Source organism: Bos indicus, chromosome 5 (genome assembly GCF_029378745.1).
Source record: "Bos indicus isolate NIAB-ARS_2022 breed Sahiwal x Tharparkar chromosome 5, NIAB-ARS_B.indTharparkar_mat_pri_1.0, whole genome shotgun sequence".
Lineage (NCBI taxonomy): Eukaryota > Metazoa > Chordata > Mammalia > Artiodactyla > Bovidae > Bos > Bos indicus.
The window spans coordinates 113847621-113871472 of NC_091764.1; the positions used below are offsets into that span (position 1 = coordinate 113847621).

General features: G+C 56.3%; 1 protein-coding gene across 2 annotated transcripts in view; it reads right to left on the reverse strand.

Annotated features, from left to right (window-relative positions):
- NFAM1 (NFAT activating protein with ITAM motif 1) overlaps positions 1 to 21174 on the reverse strand; it is a 37425-nt gene extending 16251 nt beyond the window's left edge. The window contains exons 1-4 of one of the 2 annotated variants that reach the window (XM_070790527.1): positions 20953 to 21174; positions 11541 to 11636; positions 1544 to 1873; positions 266 to 378 (exon numbers count right to left, since the gene is read on the reverse strand). In XM_070790527.1, coding sequence (XP_070646628.1) covers positions 266 to 378; positions 1544 to 1873; positions 11541 to 11636; positions 20953 to 21058 — 645 coding nt within the window. In that variant the 5' untranslated portion in view covers positions 21059 to 21174. The remainder of the gene's footprint in view (positions 1 to 265; positions 379 to 1543; positions 1874 to 11540; positions 11637 to 20952) is intronic. The other variant, XM_019961923.2, reaches the window with a different exon arrangement.
- Positions 21175 to 23852: the final 2678 nt, after the last annotated feature.

Consider the following 23852-nt stretch of genomic DNA (forward strand, 5'->3'; position numbering starts at 1 on the left):
AGAAATGGTACAAATGCAGGCCTGCAGCTTCCATCAGACACTCTAAGGAACCTGAGACCCCGGAAAAGACTCAAGAGTCCTGACCTCCCACAACAAGATCAAAAAGGATCTGGTGGCCGTGGGGGTGGGGGTGGGGTGAGGCAGGGGTCCCGGGGGTAAATGGCCCCAAGAAGCACCTATTCCAGGCACCCTTCTTGGGAGGGGCTGTCCCTAAGCCACGGTGAGTAGGGTGGGGGCAGGGTTGCCATGGGTCCTCATCCCCTACCTTCTTCCAGAGAAGCAGGGCCGTGGCCAGAATGCTCAAGACGGCCAGGATGCCGACGAAGCAGAAGAGCAGGAGCTTCTGGGGGCTCTGGGGGGGCTCCTGGTACCCTGTGTCTGGGTGAGGGCAGAGAGGTCAGTTGTCTGGAGAGGTACACCCCACCCCCAGCCCTCCTTACAACTCTCCCTGACTAGGACACCCGGACCCCCCCTCTGCTGAGGTCCTCCACCACCCCACACTAGCCTTGGCCGAGCCCCTTCCTGTGTTCACTGCCTTGATTTTTGGCAGGGGCAAGGACCGCATCCTTCGCTCCTTAGGTGCCCCTGCCTCAAGGCACTGGCTCCCCTGAAAGGCACTTCCGGGGCCTGAGCGAGCCACGTCACCTCCTGGGGTCTCCTCCTTCCCACCCGTGATGTAGTGCTCACACGGGCAGGAGAGGCGAGGTGAAGCAGGGGTTGGGCGGAGTCTGTACCAGGCCTGGCAGGTGCTGCCCTGCGCCAGGGGTAGGCAAGGGCACAGTCCAGCCGTTTCCCTTGAGCCACCCATCCCTTCGTCCACCTCTTTCTCCCTCCATCCCTCCATCCATGTGGCGGACCAAAAAATGGCAGAGCGCCAACCACATGGCAGGCACATGTGTGTCTGCAGTTCAACCAGAACATCCTGCCACCAGGCACCAGCCCTTGCATTCAGGATCCCTCTCTTCCCAAGAAAAGCCTCTGACAGGCGGGGTGTTGCCATGAAGAGCAAGTCCAAGGTCACATCCTGGCAAACCGCAGGACTGGGGGGCCAAGCCCAGGTCCATGGCCTTCTGAAACCCTGGCATGACCAGTGGGAATGGCAGAGCTGGGTCAGAGGGTCATGACTTTGGTGATGGGCTGTTCTTAACTTCTGGGAGTCATTACTCACTCCTCTGAGAATGTGATGAAAACTAGGAATCTGACCCCAGAAAGATGTCCATGAGACGCATGCATGCTCACAGGTCTCCACAAACACACACAGGCCCCCGGGCTCTGTTCCACACTCACACGACCCATGGTGCGAAAGGGACCCCAAGGACAAGGGCCTGCCAGAGGTGGCCAGAGCCAATCCATACCCCAGACTCTGCCCTTTCCACACGAAGGTGGGCATCTCGGCACACCTGTGTGGCTAGGGGCTTCTGGAGGCAGCTCAGCTCTGTTGTGCCAAAGCTGAGCGGGGAGGCAAACATTCCCCACTTCCGTTCCTGTGCCTGCAAAGCCTGCTGGACCCTGTGCCCAGAGAAGAGCCACAGAGGAAGCTCACCTCTGACCAGGATGAACGTGCCCTCGCCGATCATCCTGGAGTCCTGCCAGTGCACAGAGCAGTAGTAGGTCCCGGTGGCAGACGAGTTAGGCAGCTTGAGGAAGATGGGACAGGCAGTGGTGTGGGTCTGGTTCTCACTGCCTGGACCAGGTTGGCAGCTGATCTTCTTCTCGGAGCTGGTCTGGCCCTGGAGGTCCACGTGGAAGTAGCTGACTCTGAAGTCCTTGAACTTGGGGGTGTAGGGGTAGGTGATGCTGCAGCTGAAGGAGACGGCCCTGTTGGCCAGAGAGACCAGGATGGGGAGGCCGGTATGGGTCACAGACCGCTCTTCTGCCGGGGAAGGAAAGGGACAGAGTGATAGCTTCAGTCCCCGTGTCCCCATGAGGACCGGGGCTCACGCTCGCCACGTACTGCATGGATGCAGGTGGTGTGCCGAGTGCTTTTCACACATGACTCTACGCTTCCCAACACACTCAAAGCCGAGTGTGTAAGGGCTCCGTTTTGCAGGAAGAGTCTGGGCTCAGGGGGTCCAGCTGCTAACTCTCAGTTTCTCAGCAGGTGTGGAGGGTAGCTGCAACCCCTCCCCGGGGGCTGGAAGACGCCAGACCCCACACTCCCAACTACCCTCCTTCCCGAAGGTCAAGAAGCCACGTTGGATAAAAAGCACAGGCCTGAGATGACCCAAAGCTGGAGAAGGAGGAGAAGCAAAGAGGAAGGAGGCAAGAAACCAAGTGAAGAAATGCTTCCTGGCAGGAAGAAGCCCTTCTGGGCATAGGCACGCTCTCCCCAGCCTGGAGGAGGCACCAGTGAGGAGAGACAAAGCTTTCCCTGAATCCGAGCTTGGAGAAGAACTTGTACAGTGTTTATAAAATATAGCAAGTGAAAGCAAAAGTTGCTCAGTGGTGTCCGACTCTTTGCGACCCCATGCACTATACAGTCCATGGAATTCTCTAGGCCAGAATACTGGAGTGGGTAGCAAGCCGCACCCCTAAAAGCAGTTCTCGGACAATGCAGAGGAGTTCCATGGGCTGCCCCATGGCCATGACCGTGACTGAGGCAGTGCTGGGGGAGCTGTCTTCTCCTGGCCCCCACCTAACACCCCTTTCATCAGAAAAGTAAAGTGAAAGTGAAGCCGCTCATTCGTGTCCGACTCTTTGACTGTAGCCCACCAGGCTCCTCTGTCCATGGGATTTTCCAGGCAAGACGACTGGAGTGGGGTGCCATTTCCTTCTCCAGGGCCTTTCATCAGAGGCACCTAGGAAAACAGTCTGAAAGCTCTCCTGAGGCAGGAGTCTGCCTGGCTGGGCGCCCCACCCTCCTGCAGGCTCTGAGGTGCCCATCAGATTCTGGGCTGGGTCAGCAGTGGCCACCTCCCCACACCCGGACTTCAGCTGCCCAAGCCCCCCAGCTGCAGTGTGCCCTGTCCCCCCGCCCACCCCGCACCTTCCTTCTCCCGCAGCCGACCAGCAGACAGTTCTAAATTGAGGTCGGCAGCGAGCCACCGAGAACATGCTGGCCGGGCTGTTAATCGGGAGAAGATCATTCGTTGGAGCCACTTGGAGCGAGCAGCAGGATTTATTTGGTTGTGGAAGTGAGGCGTGGGTCCCCCACCCGCCTGTAGGGGGTGCGGGGCTGGAGAGAGGCCAGGCCGGTTTCTTCTGGGGGCTCCAGCTCAGCCCTGGGCCGGGTCCCCAGGGGAGTGAGGTCAGGCTCCCTGGGGGACCCCAGGACAGGGACAATGGCCCTCCACACCTGATAATTCCTCCAAGCTCAGGCCACACTGATATTTGGAGCTCCAGGGAACAAGCTAGACACCCTCTCCCCTGAAGGACTCAGGCTAGTCCCAGGGGATCGACTGGCACATCTGGATGTCACAGTGGGTCGGCTTTGTCACACGTGATGCTCATGCATGGAGACCCCGCTAAGCCGGTCCCAGGGGCTCCCCCTCGGGAGAGAGGGAGAGGAGAGGACGTTACACTGCACATTATATCTCTGGGCTGGTGGTGGTGACTGTTTAACTATAACAATATTTTAATTTTGTCATAAAGCAAGGAGCCTTGAGTCAGGGCTGAGGTTTAAGGCACAGCAGGGACAGGGTGTGGGTACAGAGACTGGAGGAGGGGGTGGTCAGTGATCCCCCAGGGTCCCAGCTGGGCCGGGAAGGACAGGAGGTGAGATGAACAGTACTCACCACCCCCAGCGAGCCCACCCCGTGTCCTTCCTGCACACACAGGCCACCGCCCAGCTCTGCAGCCCCCTCTGCAGTCCCCTCTGCCCAGACCACCACCTCCTCACCCGGCCAACGCCTCCCTAGTCCCCAGATCTCAGCTCAGGAACCACTTGCAACATTTACGCATCTCCTCCTGTTTGGTTCTCGCAATGAAGCTTCAGGGCAGCCCGGCGAGTACAGTGATAGCCTGGTGTTTCCTCATGGGGGTCGGGAGGTTGGAACCCGACCAAAAGTGAAGTGAAAAGTGATAATCGCTCAGTGGTGTCCGACTCTTTGCTATGCTGTGGACTGTGGCCCCCCAGGCTTCTCTGTCCATGGGATTCTCCAGGCAAGAATACTCGAGTGGGTAGCCATTCCCTTCTCCAGGGGATCTCCCCGACCCAGGGATCGAACCCAGGTCTCTCCCATTGCAGGCAGATTCTTTACCATCTGAACCACCAGGGAAGCCCGGAACCCAACCAAAGCCACCAGGAAAGTGGCCGCACTGAGGCCTCTCCCCCTCCCCCAGCACCTCCTCCTGTCCAGGATCCAAGCGGCCACGCCAGGCCCGGGGAGGCTGGCCGTGCTGTTGGGGCCACCTTCCTGTTTGTCCCAGCAGGAAGACATCCATCCAAGTGTCTTAAAAATGATCCCCATTTGAGGCATGCTTCTAGAAAATGATGAAATCTGCTAGTGCAATTAAGCCCGTCTTTACAATTCTGGGGAAATCCATAAAAATAGATGACCATTGTTCTGTATTCTTCTGGGGTTTGTTATTTTAAGGTCAGAGGGATAGGACCATGGAAGGGGATGGCTTTGGCTCAGGTCTACCGCAGAAAGAACCTCAGATCTGGGGTGGATCTGTCTCCAAAAATGTGGAAGGACGAGGCCGTCTCTGTGGACCAGTGAGGGCGGCCGGTTGGGAGATGGCGGGCCAAGAACAGGGAGGAGGAGGGCCCGCTGTTGGAGGAAGGCAACTGGGTTCTGACCCGACGATGGTACTAACTGCCTCCAGTGTCCCTTCTTGTTACTGGGATGTCAGCACCCCGGAGCCTGGACCATAGCAGCCCAGCTTCCCCCACTTCTCCTGGACCTGTGCCTCCAAGCAGCCCCTCTGGGGTCCAGGCTGCTCCAGCTGGCAGCCACCTGAAGCATTCCACAGCTCAGGCTCAGAGCCACAGTCAGGTTCAGAGTGATTTCCGAGTCCACGACGGCTTTTCAGCTACCATCTGTTTACACCTCCAACAAACATTTAGGAGTACCTAAGGAAATGGCAACCGACTCCAGTACTCTTGCCTGGAAAATCCCACAGACGGAGGAGCCTGGCAGGCTACAGTCCATGGGGTCGCAGAGTTGGACACGACTGAGCGACTTCAGTTTCTTTCTTCCTTTCACTTAGGGTGTTCCCTGGTGGTCCAGTGGTTAAGACTGTGCTTCCAATGCAGGGGGGCCTGGGTTTGATCCCTGGTCAGGAAACTAGAGCCCATGTGCCACAATTAGGAGTTTGCATGCCGCAACTAAAGATCCTGCCTGTGTCATGAATCTCGAAGATCCCACATGCCGCAACTGAGACTCAGAGCAGCCAAATAAATGAATTAATATTAAAAAATAAAAAGAGTACCTTAAGGCCTGGAGGAGCTCCCTGCCCTCGCAACGCTCCCAGTCTAACAGGGCAGCAGATGGAGCCAGGGGAGGGAACCAATAATTGAGACTGGGGAGGACAGGAAGGGGTAGTGATATCCTAGAGTGTGGGAGCAGGAACACACACATACAGTCAGGCCAGAACTGGCCCGAAGACAGAGGGGAAAGAAAGCGTGTATAAAATGTCCTCTGCCTGGGTGTGACCCAGGCCCCACTTCAACTAAACATCATGGCAGTCCTATGAGGCAGCTGAGCCAATCCCATTTTGCAGACGAAAAGAAAACAGAGGGTCTTAGAAGTCCAAAGCCCCATAGTTCCTAAGCAGTAGCATTGGGATTTGAACCCAGGTTTGTGTGACCGTGCTAAGGCAGAAAAGCCAGCTGCCGGGTTAGGAGGTGAGGTCAGACCCAGCCAAGTGTGCCGAGTGCTGGGCTGTGAGTGCTATCAGAAGATAGAGAGGGGGGTTGCTGGCAGGAGGCCTACATTTTCACAGCTGGAGGCTAACAAGGGGCTGCAAGGCTCCAAGGTTACATGGAAACCATGGGCCAGAGAGCACGGGTGAAGCGGGGCTTGAACAGAGCTGCCAGGGCACCCAGCCTGCCCTGCGGGGGCCTGCTTCTCACCCTAGATGCAGTGCACGGGGCGGGGGTGGGGGTGGGGTGGTTCCTGGGGACCGTCACTGAGCTTGAGGCATGACACTGAGTGCTGCAGGGATGACATACCGGCTGGTGTCTCTTCTTTCTCAAGCCTGGTGTCAGCTGCTTCCCGCTTTGCCTTTAATTCAGCAAAGGGAGTGTGTCTCCCAGCAAAGTGGGCCGGGGCCACGTGAGCCAGCCTGGGGGTTCCCTTAGATTGACAGGCGGCCAAGAGGAGCAAAGGGCCGAGAGAGGAGGACGGAAGTGGACCCTGGATTCCTGAGGCCGTGGCAGGAGAGAGAGCTGCAAGAGTTCAACTGGGGGCCCCTGAGTGGCCACAGAAGTGCCCAAGGGCATCCATTCCACACCCCTGCAAGTGCCCAGAGACAGGGCCCCATGTCTGCAGCACCTGATGGGCAGGGCTTCTCTGTTTCTTCCTGCTCCTCCAGGCTCCTGCCTCCAGCTGGCGGACCCTGGAGCGGGGGTGGGGGAGGTTGGAGAGGGGGTTTGAGGAGAGAGAGAGAGCCAGGAGGGCCCTCACCCCTTACTCTCACCGCAGATGGCGCCAGGGATGAGTTCAGTGGGAACCGGCTCTGAATCTTGGCTGGGACTCGAAGAACTAGGACTCATTTGCGGCTGTAAATGACCGCAGCGCTCCGACTCACTCAGCACGGCTGGCGCAGCTCCAGGACCATCTCCGCACACCAAGAGGTCTGGGCTGCAGGAGCATCCCAGCGTGGATTTGGGATTATTCTGTGCATCCCCAGTGCAGCCCAGGCTGGGACAGGCACCAGGAGAGAAGCGCTTCAAGGAGTCTGGCGTTGTTTTCTGCAGGGGGGACAGCTTGGTGACAGAAGGGAAGAGGGGCTGGAGGCGACTGCTCTTTCCAGAGCAGATCTGAAAGGTGGGAGCAGGAGATGCAGGGAGAATTTGGAGGTCGGGTCCAGGGGGAGTTTTTCTGGATGGGAGAATTGTGAGCCTGTGTCAGTGGGGCTGGTGCAGGGCCAGAGGAGGGGCAGCCCTGCTGGGTGAGGTCCATGGCGAGTGGGGGCCGGCTGGGAGCAGGGTCAGCCAGGGAGGGACTGGGAAGCAGTTGCAGTGGGGTGTCTGGGAGGGCCCTGATCCCCAGGGCCACCACCCCAGTCCAGCCCTGCTGGAGAGCTGGGCTGCTTATGACAAATCCCCGAGTCCTCCTCTCCCCACGCCCACACAACTGCAAGGACAGAAGCTTGTACTGGGCAGCACAAGCTACCCCCTCAAAGCCCTCCCGCTCCTGCTTTGCGGGAGATGGTGTTTTCAGGGATGGTACCTCCACCATCGGATTTCCCTGGTGGCTCAGTGGTAAAGAACCCACCTGTCTGTACAGGAGATGTGGGTTCGATCCCTGGGTCAGGAAGATCCCCTGGAGAAGGGCATAGCAACCCACTCCAGTATTCTTGGGAAATCCCATAGAGAAAGGAGCCTGGGCTACAGTCCCTGGGGTCACAAAGTGTCGGACAGGACTTAGTGACTAAACAGCAACAACCACCTCCTCCTCCCTCGCTTACTGGCAGCTCCAAGGACTGCTAGAAAGCCAGGGGCCTGGCCAGAAATGAGGGGGCAGGAGGTGTTTGGGAGAAGACCAGTTTCTGGAGGCAGCCAGCCTCGGTTCAGATCCTGGCTCTGCCATTAGAAGCTGTGGAAGCTTGGGACTTCCCCTGCTGATCCAGTGGCTAAGATTCCATGCTCCCCTTGCAAGGGGACCAAGTTCGATCCCTGGTCAGGGAACTAGAGCCTGCGCATCACAACTAAAAGATTCCACACACCACAACAAAGATCAAAGATCTCGCGCGCCACAACTAAGACCCAGCGCAGCCAGATAAATATTTTTTTAAAAAGCTGTGCAAACTTGGGCAAGTGCCTTTACCTCTCTGAACCTCAGTGTCTTCCCTGAAACAAGGGGAGAAGAACAAGGCCAACCTCCCAGGGTTGTCATGCGATGAAATGGGTCCAAGAACACAGCACGCCTGCCACAGAGCCAGGCTGCCTCTCCCCAGTGACAGCAGGCAGGGAAGCCAGACCAGTCCTCAGTCCTCGCTGGGAACCTGGAAGGGCAAATGCCAGCCTGACTCTTCTGCCCATGTAAGTGACAGGCCCTCAGCACGGGGCATCACAGCACGGGGTGGTCTCTGGGCATGACGGGATCCCCCCAGGGCCCCGTGCCCCCTGCCCCAAGCCTCTCTGACACCTCAGGCCCTGTGCTGGGCTGGACATGGGGGTAGGCGACACCCCAGAGCGTGGATCCTGGGCGTGGCCTTCGAGGCTGCCCGTGGGCTGAGCAGTGTGTGCTCAAAAGCCCTCCCCGCCAGGAGCCTCCTGCTGCTCTTCCCCCATCCTGCCCGCGTGTCTGCCACCCTGGTTGGGAAAGACTTTATCTACCACCCGCTGGCGCCTGATTCCTTCCTTTTCCGGTTCTTCTTTTGAATCTGTGGGCGCTTGAACTGTGGGTTTGAGAGCCCGTTGGCAGTTGGCGCCTCACTCCCACCTCTGGCCCAGGGACTCCAAGCTGAGTCCTCTGGGGGTGTGGCGGGGGGGGGGGGGGGCAGATCTGCAATCAAGGAACTTGACCAGGGGTGGGAGGGGTGCCCACCCCATCAGACCTCGTGCTCCCAGCACAACATCCTCCTCTGACAGCTCCAGCATCCAGCCTTCTCTCCTCCCCTGCCTGGCCAGCCTGGCACTACCCCCGAGGGAGCCACCTGCCATCCTGCTCCTGCCCTGCCTGACCCTGCCTGAACGCCCCCACCACCCAACCAACCAGAGGAGGCCCAGGAAGGAGTCTGAAATCAATTTACAGGGTCAAGACACACAATTAAAAAAAAGAAATAGAACAGAGAGCATCTCATTTGTAGTGAGGTCGCTGTTTATGACCTTCTGGCTTGTTACATTCGCACAACTGGGTTCAGACAGGGTCACACTATAACCATGTATCCCTTAACTTGGGGCCACTGTTAAGGAATTTTTTTTTTTTTAAGTTCCCTAGCCTGGAGGATCCAGCCCATTCCTCCAGGCCCCGTGCAGCCCAACTCAACTGCCCTCGGTTCTCACTTGCTGGCTCCCCAAGGCTCTCGAGCCTTTGCCCACACTGTTCCCGTTGCCCAGCACGTCCTCCTGTGCCCTTCTCCTCCACAGACTGTGCAGTCAGCCTCTAGGTGGGCAGGACTCGCACAGCCCCTCCCCGAGCTGCTCCTGTGCGCACACGCTCTGTTTATACAGCACAGACCCTCAGGCTTCGCAGTCAAGCCTGTGATGATAAGAACTAACCTCCACTGGGGTGTTCCCTTTCACAGATGAGAAAACTGAGGCTCAGAGAATGGAGAGGTTTGTCCAGTCCGCAAAGTACGTAATACTGGTGGAAAGGGTTAGTCACTCAGTCATGTCCAACTCTTTGCAAACCCCATGGACTGTAGCCCTCCAGGCTCCTCTGTCCATGGGATTCTCCAGGCAGAATACTGGAGTGGGTAGCCATTTCCTTCTCCAGGGGATCTTCCTCCCGACCCAGGGATCGAATCTGGGTCTCCTGCATGGCAGGCAGATTCTTTACCGTCTGAGCCACCAGAGGAGCCTGGTGGTGGAGGTGGGATTTTAAGCTAAGTCTCTTGGAGCCAATAAATCTACCCTGTTTATTTTTGTCTTTCTTTTTAACTGGTCTCACTGCAACATGTGAGATCTTAGTTCCCCAACCAAGGATGGAACCTGTCCCCCACTGCAGTGAAAGCGCAGAGTCTTAGCCACTGGACCGCCACGGAAGTCCCTAATCCCCCAACTCTCTCTCTCTTATTTTAATTTAATGAATCTATTTATTTATTTTTGGCTGTGCTGGGTCTTCGTTGCTGCTCGGGCTTTTCCCTAGTTGCAGTGAGTAGGGGCTACTCTTCGTCGCAGCCTGCAGGGTTCTCACAGCAGTGGTGCCTCTTGTTGCAGAGCACGGGCTGTAGGGCACCTGGGCTTCTGTGGCACCTGGGCTCAGCAGTTGCAGCTCCTGGGCTCTAGAGCACAGGTTCAATAGTTGTGGTGCTCAGGCTCAGCTGCTCCTTGGCTTGTGGGATCTGCCCGGACCAGGGATCAGACCCATGTCTCCTGCACTGGCTGTGCTCAGTCGCTCAGTCGTGTCCGACTCTTTGCGACCCCATGGTCTGTAGCCCACCAGGCTCCTCTGTCCATGGGATTCTCCAGACAAGACTAAGGAATTGCGTTGCCATGCCCTCCTCCAGGCCGATTCTTTACCACTGAGTCACCAGCAAAGCCCCTTAACCACTACTCTAGGCAACCATTTAAAAAATCTCAAAGCAAGCAAAAAAGAAGACACTTGTCACGTGAAAGACCTGCCCTCTTTTAAAGGGAAATAAAAATTCAGAGGCTCTTCCCCTGAATTTGGGTCATCTAACAGGCAGACCATTCTAAAGGAAAACAGTCCTGGGTGTTCATTGGAAGGACTGATGCTAAAGCTGAAACTCCAGTACTTTGGCCACCTCATGCAAAGAGTTGACTCATTGGAAAAGACTCTGATGCTGGGAGGGATTAGGGGCAGGAGGAGAAGGGGACGACAGAGGATGAGATGGCTGGATGGCATCACCGACTCAATGGACATGAGTTTGAGTGAACTCCGAGAGTTGGTGATGGACAGGGAGGCCTGGTGTGCTGTGATTCATGGGGTCACAAAGAGTCGGACACTTCTGAGCGACTGCAGGAGACCCGGGTTCAATCCCCGGGTCAGGAAGATCCCCCTGGAGAAGGAAATGGAAACCAGCGGGCCCCATGAGCCCTGCATAGCTGGTCCTGTGGCAAGGCCAGCCAGAGCCCGCCGGGCCCCCCCTCATTGCAGTATTGACATCCCCTCACCCCCAGGATCTGACACGCTCCCCAGCATCACTCCTGCTCCAGCTGCCCTGGCCCACTCTCTGTGCCTCTCCCCCACCAACCCTGAGCCAGGCCCTGGCCTCAGCTTCCCCCTCTGCCCGGAATGCCATCCTTTGTAGGGCACTGAGCCAAGGCTCTGTAGCCCAGAGGTGGTGATCAAAGGTATCCATTCCAACTTAGGTCAATTTTAAATGAAAACACTTTGATTCTCCGGCTACAGAAGAAAGCCGTTCCCACGGTCTTTATTTTAGGCAGGAGTTCTGCCCTCCAATTTAGTTCTGGCATCTCTCAGAGCCGGGCCTCTTTTTCAAGGCCCTTCTGAAGGGCTGCAGGTGTGGGACTGCTGGTTTCATCACGGGGCTCTGGCCATTCGCCCGAGCACGAATCCCAGGACGCCACCGAAAAACAGGTGAGTCCTTCGGGGCACGCGCATCAAACACCGCGGTGCGCGGACCGAGCGGCTGATTAGGGAGAAGCGCGCAGCCGGCGCTGGAAGGCAGTCTTTGAACAGAGCGTGTGTATCCTGGAGCTTTTTAGCGCTCATGCCCCCGGAACACTGCCATCAGACTGGCTGTCACATCTTTCAACACCTCCGAATGACAAAGATGCTCACGGATGTGGCTTGCCTGGGGGTAGGGGGAGGGCGTTTCCACGTTTGCTTGCATCCTGTTCTCAGGCCTCCAGACTCTGGCCCCTGGGTGCACAGCAGCTACGTGGGGACACAAACCAAGGGCAGACCGTCAAGTGTTTAGTCCAGAAATGTCTAAGCTTCACTGGTGTTAATTGGTATTTTTACAGCAGTCACTTCCCTTCTGGCTTGTTTTGAAAGGCAAGTTGCTCCAACTTGGGGGCTCGTTTGAGAGTGTGGACGGGGGGAACATGGGACTGTTTCTCCCTTTACAACCTGTTCTATCTTCAGAGAAGGCTGTCAGGACGGGGTTAAGGTGTGGTAGAGCCTTGTCTCTGAAAGGAGAGAAATGGAGTGAGGGGAGAGACCCCACCAGGACACCCCCTTCAGCAAGGAGTCTGTGGCCCCTCGAAGTCCCACTTGCGCTGGGAAGGGGGCTGCCTGACGAAACTGAAAGTGGTGAGATAAAGGGAAGTCTCAGGGGTGACCGAAACCCAGTGGATGGGCTGGCTGAGTGGGCAGGGGCTTCTTGGAGAGGCCAACCCTGGGAGCAGCACTTTGTTTTTTAAATTAGAACTCTTCAGGGCACCCCCCTTCCATTATAAAAGCGTGCAACACACTCCCTGTGCACATTTTAGAAGCCACAGTGAGGGATCAAGGAGGCCATGGAGCTTGTGTGCAGTCCTCCCCCCACTGGTATCACAGCTGTGAGTGTTTTGATCTTTCTTTCCCACCTCTTTACTGAGCTGAACTTTGAAGGAAGAGCAGGAGCCAGGTTTAAAGTGGAGAGTCCAAGCGAGGGGGTTTAAGTACAAGGAAGCTTCTACAAGCCCTGAGCCAGGACAGGGAGTTGGGGGGCTCCAGAGCCCTAGTGGAGTTGAAAGAAAGGGTTCCGGTAGGGGCCAGGAGGAGATGGAGGGTTGAATGTTGACCTAGAAACCTGGGGAACCTCTGCGGGCTTCGAAATTGGGAAGTGACCTGATCACAGTTCCTGTTAGGGAGAGAACAGAGGGAAATACTAGAGAGCTCCAGAAAGCCTTCCTTAGCAGCCTGAAACCCTAGCATTCGTGGTTTTGTTCTGTGGGGTTCAGTACCCGCCCCCAACCAGCTCCAGCCTCCTTTTAATATATAAATGCTTCTGGCTGACAACTCACTAACTCCTTCCCGGGGACGCCTGTGCCAGATCACCTTTATCCCGATTTCTTTTAAGTCTCCACCTCCCCAAAGCTCCTACCCACTCCAGGAACAAAATCACTCAGTGCGCTCCTTCCTCCTCTCCCTCCCCTTCCGCATCCGCCCATCTGCCAGCCAGGTCCTTCCCTCCCGCCCCTCCCTCACCGCCCCTCCCACCCATCCCCGCCCCTCCCACCCCATCTCCGCCCCGCCCTCCACCCCACCCTTCCCAACCCCCAACCCCTGATGCTTCCCACGCTGGAGGTGTCAAGACCCTGAGACTAAGCTGTGGCTCCTTTTCAGCCTTGACCCTGACCTTGCAGACCCCTCCTCTCCAGCCTTCCCCTGCCCTCTTCCTTACACAGCCGACCCCCAGAGGTTGAATACCTGTTCCTGGGTCGCCCCTACCCTCACCCGCCGCAGGTGAGCTCAGTCCTGTCCCACACTTCTGAGCTCCTGCACATTCAGAACCAGGGGTGAACACCGTGGGGAGCAAGGCGGGGTCTGTCAGGGCAGGAAGAGTGGACCCGAAAGGACACCGCAGAGAGAGCACCAGAGTTCAACCTTGAGCAACAGGTTGGAGTCACCAGGTGGGCAAATGTGAGGACACCTTTCAGGCCAAGGGACCAGAGGGAGCGAAAGCTCAGCGGCAGGCAGTCGTCTGCGTGGCTCGGAAGTGGGGTGTGGGCAGGGGCGGGAGGAAAGGCTAGCCCAGGGGCAGGGGCCAGGGCAGATCCAGATGCTCTGCAGTGAACCAGCTGCTGGCAGAGAGGCTGAGCTGTGCTCCAAGGGACCAGGGGCTGTCTCCTGGGCCCCCAGCTCCTTAGGACAGCTCTGAGAAGGGGAGGCTCTGATTTAAAGGGTGTGCCTGTTTTAAATCTTTGGGAGAAGGTAAGGGACAGGGAGGCCTGGCGTGCTGCAGTCCACGGGGTCGCAAAGAGTCGGACACTGAGCGACTGAACAACAAATGTTCTAAATCTGGTGTGTGTGGCCAGGTATGAACTTGCCTTCAGACACACCTCCTTGGACCCTATGACCAACGCTAGAGCAGGTGTCTCCCCTGACAGTCTGAGGACGGGCTGCTCGATGGGAGGGCACGCCTGCCCTTGGGCTTGGGCTGCACCCACTTGGTGCCTCCCTCCTGCCCACCACCCCACAACCTCCCCATCAGCAGGAAGCAGTGATGAGCCCAGAGCCTCCAAGGGGCCCCCGCCCTGCCTCTGCTATATCTCAGCCGCAGCCCACGCAGTCCTGGGACAGGGTCGGGGGGTGGGTGGGAGCACATACCTGCCAGGCCCCCAACCTTCTCCAGACAGCCTGTCCCCATGGTCGAGGCCCACAGACCTTCCCTGAGGGGTCCCAGGTGCCAGCCCTGGGGTCATCAGTGTCCCAGATGTGCCTTCCTATTGCCCCGGGCAAGAGGCCTGCTTAGGAGGGAAGCTGGGGCTCAGAGCGGGCAGGGAAGCTGGAGGGGGTCAGATCCTGTCTCGGGGTTCTCGGGCACCCACTCCCTCGGTCACAAGTCAGGAGGGTTTTGTCATTCCTCTCCTGGTGGCATCACATGTCCACCCTGCTCAGCGCTCCTCAGGGGGTTGTCTGACTGGGAGCTGAATTCTTCCTGTTACTGTGAGTATTTCCTGGGCATCCTCTGGGTGCCAGGCTCCGTGCTGGGAGCCAAGGATTCGAAGCCAAGTAAGTCCACATGTGTCCTGCCCTCGTGAAGCTCGCAGTTCACACAGGGAGGAGGAAAGTGTAGAAAGAAGCAGTCTTAATGGGAACATACCCGCTGGAGGCACCGAACACATGCGTGCCTGGAGACCACACGTGAGCGTTCCGAGATGGGAACACCTGGAACGTCAATCATAACTAAATAGATTGCAGTATGTTCATTCAGTGGGACGCTCCACAGCAGGGGTTCACAAACGTGTTCTGTAAAGGGCCAGGGAATAAATATTTTCCACTTTGTGAGCCATATGGTCTCTATCGCAGCTACTCTACTCTGCTGTTGTGGGGGCAAAAGCAGCCATAAATGAGCCATGAATGGATAGGCATGGCTGTGTTCCAATAAAACTTTATTTATGGACATGGAAATGGGAATACAGTCATCACTCACTCTCCATGGAGGACTGGTTCCTGCACCCGTTACAGACACCAAAATCCACAGATGCTCAAGACACAGGGTATCTTGAGAGTGATGGGGGTACAGGGGGTTTGTTATTCAGTTGCTCAGTCGTGTCTGACTCTTTTGCAACCACATGGACTGTAGGCCACCAGGCTCCTCTGTCCATGGAATTTTCCAGGCAAGAATATTGGAGTGAGTTACCGTCTCCTTCTCCAAGGGATATTCCTGACCAGGGATTGAACCCAAATCTCCTGCATTGGCAGGTGGGTTCTTTACCACTGAGCCATCAGGGAAGCCTGTACAGTGCCCTTTGGGGCACTGGAATGTTCTCTTTCTTGACCTGGATGGTAGACACATAGGGCTATGTTTATTTAATATGTATCACACTTTTCTGTGTCTGTATTATATTTTATGCAGCTCCCCTGGGGCTCAGTGGTAAAGAATCTGCCTGCATGTAATACAGGAGACTCGAATTTGATCCGTGGGTCGGAAAGCTCCTGTGGAGTAGGAAATGGCAACCCACTCCAGTATTGCCTGGGAAATCCCATGGGCAGAGGAGCCTGGCAGGCTATAGTCCATGGGGTCACAAAGAGTAGGACAGGACTTAGCAACTAAACGACAACCACGAAAGTTATATTTCATGATATAATGACATAGGATTCATAAAATGGCTTAAGATTCCCATATACAGCTGACCCTTGAACAACATGGTGGTTAGCGGCACTGAACCGTGCACAGTTGAAAATCCAAGTGTAACTTTACAGGCGGCCCTCCGTATCCAAGGTTCCACATCCTCAGAGTGAACCAACAGTGCAGCTGTTGTATTTACTACTGAAAAACACCTGTGTATGACTGTACCTGAGCAGTTCAAACGCATGCTGCCCAAAGGTTAGCTGCACTTTAAATCATCTGTAGATCACTCATAGTACCTAATACAGGAATCCCCTTGGTGGTCCACTGGCCAAGACTCTGTGCTCCCAATGCAGGGGGCCCGGGTTGATTCCCAGTCAGGGGACTAGATCTCACACACGCAATTAAGAGTTGCACATGCCACATGCTACAACTAAGACTCGGTGCAGCCAAAATTTAAAAAAAAGACTAATACTATGTAAGTACTATGTGAGTAGTTGTAAATACAATGTAAAAGCTATTTAAATACTTGCCATGAGAACTGCAAATTCAAGTTTTGCTTTTTGGAACTTTCTGGAAATTTTTTTTCCCCTGAATATTTTCGATCTGGTGTTGGTTAAATCCGCAGATGCAGAACTGGCAGATACAGAGGGCTTAAGTATAAAATTATACTTTATTGTATAATTTCATATTCACACTGTGAAATATGTATTCTTCTCATGATGTTTTTCTGACCATTAGAAAAATACATTCATAACTCCATACAAAAAGGCAGTGGGTTGGACTTACCAACCCCAGTGGCCAGGGTTTGGGACCCCTGCTCTTTACCAACCAAAATAAACAAACCAGCCACACTGTCAACCGGATATAGCTTAAAAAACATAATGTTTGGACTTGCCTGGCGGTCCAGTGGTTAAGAATCTGCTTGCCATTGCAGAGGACACAGCTTCAATCCCTGGCCTGGGGTGATCCCACACACGGAGAGGCAACTCAGTCCGTGTGCCACAGCTACTGAGCCCTCGCGCTCTAGAGCCTATTTTCCGCAACAAGAGAAGCCTGTGGACCACAACTAAAGAGGGCCTGTGCCTCTTGCCACAGCGGAGAAAGCCTGCACACAGCAGCAGGGCCAGTGCAGCCAAAAGTGAACAAATAAATACATTTTAAGATGTTGAGTGAAAGAAGTAGGTCGCAGAGAACACCCACAACATCATTCTGACTATACAAAGTTCAAAAACAAAGCCAGGCTAATCTGTATCGTTTAGGGACACAAACCAAAGGATAAAAGTACAAAAAAAATGCCAGGAAGCAATTGCCCTAAACTCAGGATGGTGGTTCCTCTGCGTGGGGGAGAGGCGGTGTCTTGGGAGGCGTCCAGGGGCTTTGGGGCCCTCGAGTGTTTGCTCTCTTGACCTGGACGGTCGACACGCCACACTTGGCTTCGTAATATTTATGGTGCTTCTCTGCGTATGTATTCTAGTTCGCGATTTTAAAAGAGAAAGCACTGACAGGGCCCCATTGGAACGGCATCTGCACTCCTGCCTGACAGGCGTTTATGATCCACGCGGACCCACATCCCAGTGGGAATCGTATCCCGCAGCTCTACTAAGAGACCCTCCTCCGCAGCGAGTCTGAACCTCTCGCCATGCCCTCCCCCCGGGCTCTGCCTTCTGGCCTCCCAGCCTTTATTCCTGCTGTGCCTGCCACCCACCCACCTGCTCCGTCGCCTCCCCGCCGCCCCCTCCAGCACCCCCTCTGCCCCACCTCCAACAGGGAGGTCTTCTCCTCCGCCTGCCTCGGAAGCTCTTTATTGGGATTAGACGAAGATCAAAAGCAGAGGCCAGTCCTGACAGAGGCCTGGAGCTGCGGGGAGGGAGGCAGCAGGCTCCCGAACAGCTTTTGGGCAACAAAGGAAGCGGCGACACCTGAGTCCCGAGCTAACGGGGGAGGGGAGGCGAACTTGCATCAGGACTCTGGCCCTGGGGTCCTGTTTCTGCGGGTGAGTCTCACGGTTTCCGCCAAGCTGGGAGTAGGGGCTGTGGCTTATTTACCCTCAGTTCCCCCCAGTGTCTGGAACTGGTCCTCTTTAATGAATAGTTGAGAAATAAACACAGCCAGGGAGAGACTGGAGACTGATGTTTGTTGAGAACACCAAGGCTCAGAAAGGTTAAGGAACTTCCCTGAGGTCACACAGCAGTCAATAGAAGAAGGCCAGATTTGAAGAAGCTCTGTCTGGCTTCAAAGCCCTTGGTAGTGACTTGAAGCCTGGTGGAAGCAGGGCTAGAGCAGGTGTGTAGCTGCTCTCAGGAAAGCTGAGCCTCAGACTCAGATGATTCTCCTCTAAAAGGTGCCCTTCAGACCAGAGGTAGCCACTAGACCCTTTGAGAAAAGTAGAATTTGCAGAGAGATCAGAGGAGAGCAGGGGAGGAAGGTTGGGAGCAAGAACGGTCCTGAGTTGCCATCCCAGGGTGTTGCTAGAGACCCCTGGAAAGGTCAGAGTGACCCCAAGGAGCCCGGGGGCTCCCCAAGATGTAGAGCCAGCCAACTTAATCTTGCATCTTGATTGGCTCTGCTAGGCAGACAGGTGGCTGACATTCTCTGAGCTCCCGTCACGTGCACCTTCAGGTATTACTATTGCAGCCGCTTGACAGGTGAGGCCATCGAGCAACATTAAGAACCTGCCCAAGGGGACTTCCCTGGTGCTCCGGTGACTAAAGGGCTTCCCAGGTGGCTCCGTAGTTAAGAATTTGCCCGCCAATGCAGGAGACAACGGAGAAGGCAATGGCAACCCACTCCAGTACTCTTGCCTGGAAAATCCCATGGACAGAGGAGCCTGGTAGGCTGCAGTCTACGGGGTCTCAAAGAGTTGGACACGACTGAGCGACTTCACTTTCACTTCTCACTTTCATGCATTGGAAAAGGACATGGCAACCCACTCCAGTGTTCTTGCCTGGAGAATCCCAGGGACGGGGGAGCCTGGTGGGCTGCGGTCTATGGGGTCACACAGAGTTGGACACAACTAAAGCAACTTAACAGCAGTAGCAGCAGCAGCAGGAGACAAGGGTTCAATCCCTGGTCCAGGAAGATCCCATGGAGAAGGAAATGGCAACCTACTCCAGTATGCTGGCCTGGAGAATTGCATGGACAGAGGAACCTGGTGGGCTACAGTCCATGGGGTCGCAGAAAGAGTAGGACATGACTTAGTGACTAAACAACAACAACCAGGGGCTAAGACTCCTCACTCCCAATACAGAGAGCCTGGGTTCGATCCTTGGTCAGGGAGCTAGATCCCACATGCCATAACTAGAGTTCTCATGTCACAGCTGAAGATCTCGCGTGACACAACAAAGACCCCTTGTAGCCAAATAAGTAAAGAAATATACATATTGAAAAAAAAAAGAAAGAACCTACCCAGGGGCCCAGGTCCAAAGCAGAGCTCAGATCCAGACTCTACACCCTGGCCTGCACACAACCCTACATCAGGTGGTCCAGGGAAACAGTGTATTGAGCCCAAGCTTCAACGACGACAGTCCCCAAGGTCCCCCATGGACACTCCTGAGGCTGCAGGCTGGGTCGTGGTGCTGATGGTTGATGGAGCTGGCTACACTAGGCAGGTGGGTGAGGTCAGGGGAGGTTTGGGGGATGTGAGAGAAACTGGATTCCCTCCATCAGATTCTCAAAGCTCGGAGATAAGAGGGTGGGGAGGGGCATGGCACAGACTAGAGACAGAAGCCAGGACCCGCAGGGGAAGGACCAGGAGTACCGGGTGCTGTCTGCTGCTACAAGAGACCACAAGGTGCTTCCACCTCTTGCGAAAGAGCAGAGTTTCTCTTGGGTACAATGTCTGTTGCAATCCTAGGGGGCCGGGGGCGGGGAATATGTTGTTTGTGGTCAAGACAGTTACAAACAGCACTTTTCACAGCAGCACCCCAAAAGTCTCTTCTACTCAGTTACTGGGGTGTGCGGGGGTCCCTTTTGGGGAGGAGGGACCACACAAAGAGAAATGAGGGGAACTGGGGGGGAAATTAAAACGAATGAGTTTCAACACGTTGTCACCAAGAAGCTGCATTTTCTCAGCCTTCTTTGCATTGGGGCGGGGGGTTTGGTGACGGGGTTGGGGGTGTGAGGTGCACAGACGAAAGGAGATGACCTCACAGGGGCTGGGCTGTCAGGCCTGCGGTAGGACTGGGTACACCCAGTTGAGTCTTGCCTTCCCAAAGGGGTAGATTTTTTGTGAAGGATGTTCTTTACAAAGAAAGGCAAGAGGACCCCTGGAGCCCACTTCCAAGGGTCAGTTCAGAGCTGAACCTGGCCTCTACTTGCCCTCTAGGCTGTGGGCCAGCTATCTGGCTGTGCTGGGCCTCAATTTCTCCGTGCTTACATGGTGCCAATGGGAACAGCACCCCAAGGGTGCCTTGAAGGGGCCTGAGTACAAGCGTGAAGCCCAGCTTATGTGCACAGAGAGGCTAATTTATGATAATAAGAGTAGATGTCCAACCTCCCTGGTGGTTCAGTGGCTAAGACTCTGCTCTTCCAATGCAGGGGGCCCGGGTTAATTCCCTGGTCAGGGAACTAGATCCCACATGCCGCAACTAACAATTCACATGTTGCAACTAGAGATCTCGCATGTCGCAACTAAAACCCAGCACAGCCAAATAAATACATTTTTTAAAAATATATGGACAAATATAGCTGTTATTGCTTATGGTATGAATGAAAGGCAGAGGATGGAGCAGAAGGGTGGGAGCAGCTCCTGGAAGGCTCATAAAAATCAAGGTGAATGAGAAGGGAAGCATCCAGCCTGCACCCAGCCTGCCCAGCGGGGTGGGCGGATGCTGGGGCTACAGGAGGGTGGGCACTGCCCAGGTGAGACAGCCTCAGAGACCCCAGAGCCAGGCTGGGCAGCCCTGGTGGGGGACACTCCTGGGAGTTCCCTGGCCTGGATGAACTGGCCCCTGGGCCACCCATCCTAGGGCCAGGCTTGGATCCATCCACCCAACTTCCCAGGCACCTTGCCCTATGACCAACGGTGGCCTCCCTCCCTCCGCCCCACCCCTCCCAACGTGGGGGCTGCAACACCAATGGGCAGGTTCAAGGCGTGGGTTCCGCAGTCAGATACCTTGGGGGTGAGCTGCCCCTTCCCAGAGATCCCACACCCCACCGGATGGCCCCCCTCCCCGGCCCGCAGCAACGCCCACCCACCTCGCTGAGGGGCCAGGGGGTCAGGAGGAGCCGGGAGAGAGGCTGTTTCAGCAGCGAGACTGGGGGCGCGGCCCCGCCTCTTCAAAAGCCACCTCGGCAAGGCATTAGCTAAACATCTCCCGGTCCCCGAAGGCTTTCCCTGTGAAGTCTGCAATGTTCAAACGCAACCAGCAAATCCCCGGAGACGGGTCCGGGGAATTAGCCGCGCGGCGGATGAAAGCGGCTGTGATGTACGCGAGGCAGAGAGCGCGGGAGGAGGGGAGGACCGCGTACCTGCGCCTGCCAGCGGCAGGGTCCAGGGGAACAGGATCAAGCCCAGCAGCCTGGGGGCCGGGAGGGGGCCCGGCCAGGCCCTCCGTCGCGGAGGCCAGCTCTCCATCGGGGCCTTCTTCCTCTTTAGGTCGCGGGCGGGGACAGCCTGCTGGTAGCCACGGTTGCCCTTGGCGTCCTTAACAGGCTCCTCCCCGGCCAGCCTTCTGCTTCCTCCAGGTCTCAGTTGGCCGCCTTGTCCTCTCAGTGACCCCGGACTTTCCTGGTGGGAACAGTTTCAGGCCAGGGCGCCGCCAGGCGAGGATGTGGGGCTCCCACCCGTCCAGGATGTACAGATGTGAGTTGGAGCGCCAAGAACTGATGCTTTTGAACTGTGGTGCTGGAGAAGACTCTTGAGCGTCCCTTGGACTGCAAGGAGATCCAACCGGTCCATCTTTAAGGAAATCAACCCTGAATATTCATTGGAAGGACTGATGCTGAAGTTCCACCTGATGCGAAGAGATAACGCATTGGAAAAGACCCTGATGCTGGGAAACATTGAGGGCAAGAGGAGAAGGGGGTGACAGAGGATGAGATGGTTGGATGATATCACTGACTCAATGGACATGAGTTTGAGCAGACTCTGGGAGATAGTGAAGGACAGGGAAGCCTGGCGTGCTGCAGTCCATGCAGTCGCAAAGAGCTGGACACGACTCAGCACTGAACAACAACACGACATGCAGAAGAACAGAGAGGGGCTAGGCCTCCCGTTCACGCCCTACCCTCACCCCTGAGGCGGCGGCTTCTCCCCTTCTCAGCCCCTTTTCTGCTGGATAAATTAGCCCAAAGGAGGGCAGGTCTAGCTGCTCAGGCCCGAAACTCTAAAAAAAACAGCATACCAACCCCATTCGCACAAACTGCCCCTCAGAAATAGCCCAGAAGCCCCTTGGATCAAGGTGCTCCTTAAAGAGGATGGTTTGGGATGGGGGAGTGGAAGGGGCTAGGGGGATGAGGGAGGGGCAGGCATTTGGGGGGTGGGGGGTGGACAAAAGCCCCAAGTTTCCAGCCTTTCCCAGAGACCAAAAAGCCTGCTGTCTTTCCTTAGCCCAACAACAGCCGCCATGGGGGTCCCCCTGAGAAGCCCAGCAGACACCTCCCCTCCAACCCACCTCAGATGTCTTCCCTGCTGCAGCTCCCCTAAACTCGAGCCACCCCTCCGCCACCAGGAGGCCCAGGAATCACTTCCCCATCAGGAGTGAACCCCAGTCCCTGTCCTCCCCTCCACAGGCCCCCAACACAGGTCAGTGACTACCTGCCTCTTGGGTCCCTCTCCCCAGCAGACTGGGAGCTGGTGCAGGCCTGGCATTCTGGAGCCCCACACCGGGCAGAGCCGGGTGGCATGGGGGACAGATGCATGCCTGCCTGTCCAGAGGAGCAGAGGGCAGGGGTCTGGGGTGGAGGTGAGCAGCCAGCTGGCCCGCACAAGCTGAGCACGCCCCCTTTTTCCCCCATCACTGTTGATGCTCCTCAGTTGCTGGTCGTGTCTGACTCTTTTGCAACCCCATAGGCTGCAGCCCGCCGGGCTCCTCCATCCGTGCAATTCTCCAGGCAAGAATACTGGAGTGAGTGGCCATGCCCCACTCCAGGGGATCTTCCCAACCCCAGGGATCAAACTTGAGTCTCCTGCAAATCAACTGCATTACAGGTGGATTCCTTACCACTGAGCCACCGAGGAAGCCCCTAGTACCCCATCAACCCTCAAGATCAAGGCTTTTATCCCAATCTGACAAACTCTGCCCCCAAGAGGCAAAGCGATGTGCCCATGATAGGGGCAGCCCGGCTGGGTGAAGCCAAAGCCTCTCTCCCCACCCCTAACTGACCTCCAGGGATGGCAGCACTGGGTCCAGTTTCTGCCCTTGGTCTAAATTCTTTCCCCTCAGCCGCTGAGCACACGAACAGTGAAAACCAGAACGCTGTTTCCTACCAACTCCAGGAGCACCAGGAGGACACAGGCAGCAGGGCCCGCCCGCCAGGTGAGGAAGACGGATGAACAGCAGACACTTCCTGTGGGCTGGGGGGCGGCAGGACCCCAGTGGTATTGACTGTGGATCCATCACCGTGATACATGATCGCAGATGTCGCGGTGAGACACAGATAATCGGCTTCACGCTGTCTCCGAGCTCCTGGGGGGAGCAGGTTGTCTAAGCACCTCGATGCCATGGTGATAGACGTCATGTTAATGCCTCCACGTACGGAGGGAGCGTTATAAAGGCATCGGTCTGCGCCTCCAGGCGTCTCTTTATGACTTGGCATCGGGAGGCGGCCGAGTGCCAGGCTGCCTTGGAGCAGGGACCCCTGCCTGTCCCCTCTGGGGCTGCTCTGCCCACCCCCCACCCCTGCGACCACCAACACAGAGCCTGAGGCCCCCTAATGGTGCCGCCTGAGCCCTGGGTCTGCAAGCCCCGGGGTCCTGGGAACTTTGCCGCCTCCGGGCCCGAGTCTAGCCTGCAGCCTTTTGCCTTCCTGGGGGCCTCCCATTTGTCTTTTTTTACCTCTGCCTCCCCTGAGCCTAGCACAGGGCCGGCACCTGGTCTGTGCTCAATAAATCCTGGTGCACGAATGAAGGATGAATGAGCCTAAATGCCTCCCTCCGAGGCTGGCTGTGGAGGTGGGTGCCTCAGGGCATCAGGCTGGACTCCGGGGCGGAGCTGGAGGAGGCGGGCACCCTCCCCAGGCAGACGTGACCTGAAAGGAAGTGGCCAGAAGTCCAGGGTCATTGTTGAGTTTCCTAGATAGTCTGAGGCCACCCAGCGCCTGGGGAGAGGCAGGCGCAGACCTTGGGTGGGGAGCCAGGGGCCCAGGCCCTGCCATCTGGGCCTCAGTGATGGTGATGAAAGAGAAGTCGCAGCACATTCAGGAACCAC